General features: G+C 41.1%; 1 protein-coding gene across 1 annotated transcript; it reads left to right on the top strand.

The window, feature by feature from the left end:
- Window positions 1–4,840: 4,840 nt before the first annotated feature.
- npffr1l2 (neuropeptide FF receptor 1 like 2) lies at window positions 4,841–8,965 on the top strand. Its single transcript, XM_054611328.1, has 3 exons — window positions 4,841–5,183; window positions 6,017–6,116; window positions 7,957–8,965. Exons 1-3 carry the CDS (start codon window positions 4,841–4,843, stop codon window positions 8,963–8,965), a joined length of 1,452 nt encoding a protein of 483 aa, XP_054467303.1.
- The last annotated feature ends 577 nt before the right edge of the window (window positions 8,966–9,542 follow it).

The raw sequence follows: 9,542 nt of genomic DNA, 5'->3' as shown, positions 1-9,542 counted from the left end.
TTGTGTAGTTATTGTCCTGTCTTTTCATTGTAGGTTGTCGGTTGAACTTTCGTTCCTTCGTTGTCGCATGGAGTTTTGTTCTTGTTACCTGCTTACTGTTCCTGCCTGCTTTTTTGGACCATCTGATTTATTAGTTTAATCTTTTATTAAATCATACAGCTGCACTTGACCGGCTTTGTACAAGAACAAAGCAGACCAAACTTGAATCGTAGCTTTATTTTTATAGGCCTTACTGGATTTTTGATGACTTGATATTCTTACAATATGGGCTGGTAAATAAAAAATAACTTTAGTGTGAGGCGAGTGGAGGAAGGGAGGAAGAGTTGTATACCCCGTTTACACATGTATTCATTAGTATCCCCATTAGTTGATGCAGATAAATCTGGTCATCCTGGGGTCACCACATAAGCACATCAAAATAAGACAGACATTAACACATGAAAAAACAAGATAAAAGTACAACATTCATATTTATATAATGTTAGACGCAAGAAGGCTTGATACATGGTTACTATAGGTCAGTGATGCACATTAAGATTCAACATTCAAGTGGTACATCACATGGTTTTCTGAAACCTGCTTCATTCAGTGTTTCAGAAATCTGATCTAGTAGGGAGTTATTTTTAATCATTCAGCACTGCTTGTTGTGTTATATTTGTTCTGGTTTCATGAAGTGTGAAATGACGAAGTGGGATATGAACGTGTTTGAGAATAATATACAGTCAGGGCTTTTCAAGACCCATAAGGGATTCTTACAAAAGAAAGCAGTGATGCCTTTAACCTCTCCGCAACTTTAAGCCAGAGGATTTGGTCATGCATTTCTTTTATATTGGCCCTTGGTGTGAATCGAAGGTCAAACTGAGCGTCTCTGTTCTGAACCTGAACCTTCTCTAGATTTGCCTTTGTGTCCCCTGACCTGACCACAGAGCAATAATCTAAGAGTGATAACACAGCTGTTTGCTCAGCTATAGTGTCAAAAGAGAGAGCATCTCTTCACCACAGATAGATCCTCTCCTCATCTTTACCACCAGCTAGTCAATGTGTTTTGACCATGACAGATAACCATTTAAAGATACAGGAGCCTTCTCTGTCTTTGTTTGGTACCAGACAGCATTGTCAACTCGTTACTCTGTTTCCATCTTCAGTCTTACAATGTCTCCACTCTAATCGATTTCCATGGGGGGTGGGGGAAGTCAATTTTCACATTTTTTCTTTATTTCTTCAAGGTTTTGCCAATATTGTAGCTTGCTAGAGCCTAGAATCACAGGTTATTATCTTAAGTTTATGCAATGTCAATTCTTGCACCAAACAACACAGCAAGATGACATTTCCAATGTGTGAGTTTAGCTCACTACTCTTTGTGTTTTTTTGTGTATTTTTGTGTTTGCCTCCACTCTTTACTTTCAGCTGCCGGTAGCACAGTTACTCATCGTGGGTGTAAGCGACCATTATCTTCAGGTTACTAGTACACAAATCTCCAGACAAATTTCTTTCATTTGTTGAACTGGTCCGCCTGACTTTTTTAAATATGTGCATCTAAAACTTTCCACTGCGCCGTGCAATCATCGTGCATTCAGAGCATTACCTTTCTTCCGTCCGTTCCCATAGACATTGGTAATCTTTTAACACATTAGCCCAAGTAAATCACATTAAACAGATAAAGGTACGGTTAAATGTTATTTAAGTCAGATGAGGCCATCTCTGACGAAGATGTTGGATCAGACCGAGGAAAGGTCCCACCTATCGTATGCCCCTGTCCTGCATTAATATTACTTTTTGTGAAAATGGCCAAGGCTGGGTTTAAGTGCAAACCACATAAAAGAGTAGCGTAATGTGTGTGTGTGTGTGTGTGATTGTGCGACAGAGAGAAAGAAAGGGTGACTGCGGATGCGGTCAGAGGAGATCAGCCGTTGACTGATCTCTTTGGAGCAGAGAACAAAATCATCTGTGAAGTTGTCTGCTGTTATTAAATGTACAGTGTAAGACACTGGTCAGGATAAGGACCGGACACTTTCGCTATGAAGTTGGGTCTTGGCTGGGACATGTGAACCATGAATACGTGAATACATGCGCATTATGCATATGCTTTCACTCTCAATATGGGTTGGCCTACTTACACCATGGGGGTGTCATGGAGCCAGCAAATCCTCTTATTGCCCTGTATACTGTTTGACAACATGTCTCATACTGAATGTCAGAAACGAAAGAAATCAAAGGAACCTGGCTTCATACTTACCTGCTACCCACCTGGTAATTACAGGTGGGATCTAATATATATACTAAAATGTCTCTGTGGCATAGCATATATTTGAAAAAACGAGGGCCCTAAAGAGTAGTATTACTACAAATCCAGAAGCTGTCCACTATACTTAAACCCAACACAACCGATCCACACTCAGGTATATAGGTATTGAGGCTGTTAAAGGTCCTCATGTTTGTTGATATGGATGCTGTTCTTTTATTGTCACATTGCCAACTTTTATTGGTTCATTTGGTTCCACCAACAGCATGAAGCTGAGCGCTGTCATACAGCAGGTTTGAGGTGAACAGTATTATTTACTATTTATTGTTATGCCGATGACACCCAGCTGGTCTTGTCATTTCCTCCCGGTGACACCCAAGTGGAGGCACGCATTGCTGCGTGCTTGGCTGACATCTCGAAGTGGATGGCGACACACCACCTGAAGCTCAACCTGGACAAAACCGAGCTACTGTTCCTCCCGGGGAAGGGTTGCCCGCACCGAGACCTGTCCATCACCATTGATGATGCCGTGGTGACGCCAACTCGGACTGTGAGGAATCTGGGTGTGACCCTGGACGACCAACTGTCGTTCTCAGCAAACATTGCATCGGTCACACGCTCCTGCAGATTCCTCCTCTACAACATCAGGAGGATTCGCCCCTTCCTCACTGAGGAGACGGCGCAGGTGCTCATCCAGGCTCTGGTCATCTCCCGCCTGGACTACTACAACTCACTACTTGCCGGAGCCCCGGCGTCGGCCATCAGACCTCTGGAGCTTGTCCAGAAAGCTGCAGCACGTCTGGAGTTCAATCGCCCCAAGTTCTCCCACACAACTTCCCTTCTCCGTTCTCTACACTGGCTCCCTGTAAGAGATCGCATCCAGTTTAAGACTCTGCTGCTAGCCTACAGGGCAGTGAAAGGAACAGCTCCTTCCTATCTCCAGGCCATGGTCAAGCCCTACACTTCGCTCTGCTGCCTCGGGGCGATTGGTTGCCCCGTCGCTCAGAGGTCCCTGCGGCCGATTGACCCGGTCACAGCTTTTTTTCTGTCCTGGCCTCTCAGTGGTGGAATGAACTCCCCACTGACCTCAGGACAGCAGAGTCGCTGCCCATCTTTTGGCGCAGGCTGAAAACTCACCTCTTGAAGAAGTACTACCCTGAGCCTTCCTCGTAGCACTTATTGCATTCGTATTAGTTTGTTGCACTTATTGTATTCGTATTCGTTTGTAGCACTTATTGTATTCGTATTACTCTGTTGCAATTATTGTTTCCGTAGTAATTTGCTTCTGCACTATACTTTTGCTCTGGTTTATGCTTTTAGATGCTTGTTTAAGAAAGGAGATGCACTTATGACTTCTGGTGACTAGTAGTTCTCTTGAATACCTATGTTGAATACACTTCCTGTAAGTCGCTTTGGATAAAAGCGTCTGCTAAATGACTGTAATGTAATGTAATGTAATTTACAATACACATCAGGAAATGTGACATGCATGCCAGATTAGTTTCCCGTATGTAAACATATTCTTTAACAATAAAATGGGAGATATAGGGGTTTTATATTTCCACCCTGGAAGATCTTCCTTGAGAACTTTTAATTTTTTCATTTGCAGTTAATGATATATATCTGGGCGATGCAATAAAGTCATTCAGCAATAACGAAGAAGGGTTTCATAACGCACTTTTATTGTTATAAAATCAGGAGTCATTTGAGCATGATTGCATATTAAAAATGTGAAACAATGTTGAGCATTTCTGATTCCTGGTTTTATAATGAAAGCAGATACATTCATTAGGAAAGTGATGACTTGTATATATATATAGATATGACGTGTTGCTGAACAATAAAACCACAATGAATATCAAACCAGCTCCTCGAAAAGGACTTCTGTGTTCACCTAGATTTACGAACCCTAAAGCAAAGTTTTGTACAGTGCCAAAACAATGACTAGATCAGGCAATCACACAAAACACGATAAAAGATATTATATGGTTTTCTGTTTTAATTGTTCAGTTATAATACATCAGTTAGTAATGAAGTAATGAATACAAAACTGTATATTCTTGGTGTCAAAAGAATAATCATGCTATATGCAGCCACCTTTTCTATCCTGAATGTTTGGCTTGATGTGCATCCACCTACATTATCAATGTTGTATAATGTTTCTATCAATCTTTCCTTATCAATGGATAACCAATGTATTTCAAGGAACCTCAGATGAGTTTGTAAATGAGGGGTCCCCCCATAGAACATATTTTTTTTATGAATGGCCAGAAAAATCCTGTATTCGAGCAGGTTGTGCTTAATTTGCCGAGTAAGCATGTTATTTTCGAGTTTTTTTTCTTTTGTGTAATTGTTATTTTTCTGTTTTGGACGTGTTCATGCTGGGACAGCAGTACTGGAATATTGTTGTTGTTTAATTTGGCAGTATGTGTATGTTGCTCTCCTGATCTTCCTGTTCTGTTGTATTATGTGGAAAAATGTTTCGTTTTAAATGTCGATCAATAAAGTGATTTTAACTATTTGTTCCAAACCTAGTTCTAACTGATCTCTTCTCATCGCTCTATTTGTTTTCTTCTGCAGTGTTGGTTCTTCTGAAGAATGGAGATCCTGGACAACATCGGCGAGGAAGGGATGGAGTTAGAGGGATCAGCCAACACAGCAGCCATCATAAACATCAGCCTAGATGGCTCCGCCAATGACACCAACATTACATTTTTCCCCTATTATCAGCACTCTCTGTATGTGGCTGCCATCTACATCCTGGCCTACTTCTTCATCTTCCTGCTGTGTATGGTGGGGAACATCCTAGTGTGTCTGATCGTTCTGGAAAACCGTCGTATGCGTACAGTCACCAATCTCTTCATCCTCAACCTGGCCATCAGTGACCTACTGGTGGGCATCTTCTGCATCCCTACAACACTGGTGGACAACCTCATCACAGGTAATTCCCTGTTTGAAGTCCACTACTGCCTCCGCTACTATCTCTACAGACAGATTAGACTCAGTCCTCTGTCACAACACTAGTCCAACCTCCTGCTCTATCTGTCCTTTTGAGGCTCTTCTACCTAACTAATTAAATAGAGTGACTGACTCCAACCTTTATCACATGGGGGCTTTGATGGTGGCTACTCACATTCAGTTTTAATGAATGTGAGAGTCCTTTGTTGAAATTGTACATGTTACACAATCCACAATTTTCGTCGTGTGTTTATTGTATGCCCTCCTTTGTTTTCTCTTGTTCCATTAGTGGTCATAGCAGTCTTCTCTATTATTCAATTTGTGATATGTGATTGACCGTAGAAAGGTTTGCCATACTTCTGCTCTGCAATCCCCCTGTAAACTTTACACGTAGCCCTTGAAAGGACATAGAGGGGAGAAAAAAAAAATCAAAGGTTCATTAAAAAAAGGAGAACTTTTTGCGGGATCTCGCAAAATGCTCTATTCAAGCAATTTCCCATTCCACGTAAAAAAGAATTGCAGGGAAAGTCACTCTGACTGGTCTGTTTGAACCCTTACTTTTCTGCTGTAGCAGGGATGATGAAACTAAAGAATGAAAGGAAGCAAGGTGTGAAGGGACATCTTGTCACATCTCATTTTGTGTCTTGCATTTCTGCTGCCTCAAATATCTTCAAGCCACAATAAAGTCATTCTGTAAAAAGTCATGCAATCCGTGAACCAGTGATTCTAGATTTTTTTAAATCCTCGTAGATTGACAGTTATGTAACTGTGTCACCACTGAGGTCCAGCCACTAGCTTGAGTATTTTTTTCAACAGGCTGGCCCTTTTCCAACACTGTGTGCAAGATGAGTGGCTTTGTGCAGGGGATGTCTGTTTCTGCATCAGTCTTCACCCTTGTGGCCATAGCTGTTGAAAGGTAAGTGTGTACTTTGATTTGAAGCCTTTTTCCCCATTTATCAACAATGGAACATGGAACAAGAAATTGACAAATCAGACAACTAGCAAAACAGTAATTCAAGACAAACAGATTTGATTATGGTACAGATTTTTAGCTGTTTTTTAGTGGGAGTATTATATGTGTTTGTGTGCATACAGAGAGTGTAGTGTAATGGTGTTGTGTATTCATATATGCCTAACTGCAACCAGAGGACTGTGCAGGTACGTGCAAGGAGGAGAGAGAAGTAATAGATAAGCAAAGAAATAATTATAATATTATTGATAGATTAATTAAATAAATACTTAAAACATAAAAAGAAGACAAATTGGTATTATATGTAAGGTTTCATACGTATATGATAAAATAATACTAACTAGAAAGGCGCACTCAGTAGAATGAACATCTCCACCAGGTGTGTCCGCAACGACCACTGCTATGTTAAGTGACTGAAGCTATACTAGCCACAACCCGGGCGTCATAAAAGACACTCAATTTTAATTAAACTACAAGTAGTGATGTATACAGGCAATCAGCTTGGAGTCGACATGGACGACATTTCATATAATCCTTCCAAAAAAATGATTAAATTCACTGAGCTGTCTGCCTGCGCCGACACGCCGTCCAAAACAATAAAAGTGGGTAAACTGTTTTCCCCCACTCAGGTTGCAGCAGTCAGATGTCTTAACACTAGCGGCCCACTAGCAGAATGCGAGATTATCCGTGGACCAATACAAGGAGGTGCACTGTTACTCACTCAGTCAGTGAAACATAGACTCACACAGTCACAGTCAGTCGCTGACGCACACACACACATCCAGTTTTGGACATCATTATTTCATGTTTCAAGCAGGATTAAGTTTAGATTGAACAGCTCTGATTGTCTTGGTGAAATATGAATCACTAGATATGTCATGTGACCCGTTCATGTGCTTTGATACCAAATATCTGTTATAATTGGGGCTAAAACGATGACATGATTTAAAATTAATTATAATGTAATTATTGTATGACAAGTTTGATTAATTCGTCATTTAGTTATTGTATGACAGACTGAGAGCCATGCTTGAGCCTCTGTGAAGCTGTATCAAGGCACAGCAGAGCTTCGATCTTAATGCTAACATATATCATGCTATCATGCTCAACATGCTAACATGTAGCTGGCATATTAAGTATCCATGTATTATTTTCAGTTTTCAGTCGCAGTTTGGTTAGGTTTAAGCAACAAAACTACTTTGGAAAAATATACATTGCCTACAGAAGGCTACATATAAACATTCAGTATCTAATGTATGCCAGGGTTGGGATGAACATACCATTGTTGGCTACGGACATTTAGGTGCTTGACTCTGCCATGCTATATTCACCTGAATGTAAATGCTAATGCTGATAGCATTTGCCTTAAAAATATTAACCTTATGGGGGCCCTAAAGAAAAGTCAGCATTGCCAAAGTCCTTTGAGGACAATGAATGTCTTTACAAAATTTCAGGTCAATGTATTAAATAGTTGTTGATGTTTACAGCTTCTTACATATAAAGTATTTGCTTGCTGTACTTTTAACCTTTGGATTTTTTTTGACTACTGGCGAAACAGAACTGCAATTTTATAACATATGTTTATTCTCTCTTAATTTGAAATGGGGGTTTGTCATGATTTTAAAGACTAAATAATTTATTTAAAATATAATTCGAAGATTAATTATTTTTGAGTATTAAGTTTCCTTAGTTAAAGCTCTAGTTACACTTTAGATGTTATTCTTTTGTTTATGTCTAGATATATAGCTAATTTGTGGGAACGCTCTTCCTTACCTATTTACTACAGGTTTCGCTGCATAGTGTACCCTCTACAACCCAAGCCAACCATAGTTGTTGCCAAGGCAGCCATCGTGTTGATCTGGGTGCTAGCGGTGGCGATCATGTGTCCTGCTGCTGTGGCGCTGACAGTGGATAAAGTTCCTTTCCTCTACATGGTGTACAATGATGACTTCAACCAGACATCCCCCCTGTACACCTGCTATGAAAACTTTGCCAACCCACAGATGAGAAAGGTCTACACGGCAGTTCTGTTCGCTCACATCTACCTGGTGCCGCTCACCGTCATCACGCTGATGTACGGAGGTATCGGAGGTAAACTGTGTTCTTCTGTGGTTGCGAACAGAGAGCCACAGCTGGCCAACGTCCCAGTCCATGTCGGGCGTAGAAGGGCTGGTCAGCCAATGATTTCCCAGAAAAAGGTCAAGGTGATAAAGATGCTCATCCTGGTGGCTTTGCTTTTCATGCTATCCTGGCTGCCACTCTGGACTCTCATGATGATGACTGACTACGCGGGCTTGGACAGGGAGCAGCTGGACCTTCTGACCAGCTACATCTTCCCCTTCGCCCACTGGCTGGCTTTCTCCAACTCTAGCGTCAACCCCATCATTTATGGCTACTACAATGAGAACTTTAAGAGGGGTTTCCAGGCGGTGTGCAAATCCAGGCCCTTCTGTTGCCTCGTCCAGTGCGAGCTGTGGAAAGTAATGGCCAGGAGGGGCAGGAAAGACAGGTCCGTGCAAGCACCTTGTGGAGGCACTGACTTCAGAGATGCCACTACCAATCACAATCATCTCGTCATGGGGCTGAGAAATCGAGTCCATAACGTCAACGAGTTGACAGAAACGGCTGAGGTGAATAGAAGTGTAAGGGTGGAGTGTGTGGTGGTCCACTCAGAGAGAATTCTTTCAGATCAAGGGTTAGAAATGACAGCTTTACATAAGAAAGGCAGTAATGGCGAGGAGTCAGAAAGGGGTAGTACTCTGGGAGCTTCGGTGTGTCAGGCGTGGGATAACTGAGTGTTCACGATATTACCCAGAAGTTAATAAACAAAGCCATAGTATGTTAGATTGTAGTCCAAAGGAAGAGACAAATGTTGCATGTCAAATGTGGTAACTGTAACACTAGTTCTAGGCAGTGCCTCGTCTTTTATGTAAACACTTTGAATTCCTGATGCTCATGCTTTGCCAATCGAAACAGCACAGATGACGCCACTGGAGGTTGTACCATGTACCTTGGGGTTATTTTATATTTAAAAAAATATAAATATATTCCCTCACATGCCTGGCCAAACATGTCAAGCAGCTGGCTTTTACACCAGGATAGACCTCCAACATAGATAATCAAGGTAAGCAATGCCTATCATTATTGCTCTGAAGCCAAAAGCTTTCCAAAGCCGAAATTGTGTGCAATTAAAAGAAGTACCACAATAATGTAAGCCTTCACATGCAATAGCTGTTCAGTATTCATCAGGGGTATAAATACAAATTAAACTGAGAAGGAATCTATTTATAGGCACAATTTAGGTCCCTGCATGCTATAAATATCATTGTTTTGTATGTTATGCTTATTAAAACTACTGACAAAAGAGAAGTA

The sequence above is a fragment of the Anoplopoma fimbria genome, chromosome 13, assembly GCF_027596085.1.
Source record: "Anoplopoma fimbria isolate UVic2021 breed Golden Eagle Sablefish chromosome 13, Afim_UVic_2022, whole genome shotgun sequence".
In the NCBI taxonomy this organism is placed as follows: domain Eukaryota; kingdom Metazoa; phylum Chordata; class Actinopteri; order Perciformes; family Anoplopomatidae; genus Anoplopoma; species Anoplopoma fimbria.
Note: the sequence above shows the minus strand (reverse complement) of the source record. Positions and strands in the feature narration are given on the sequence as shown.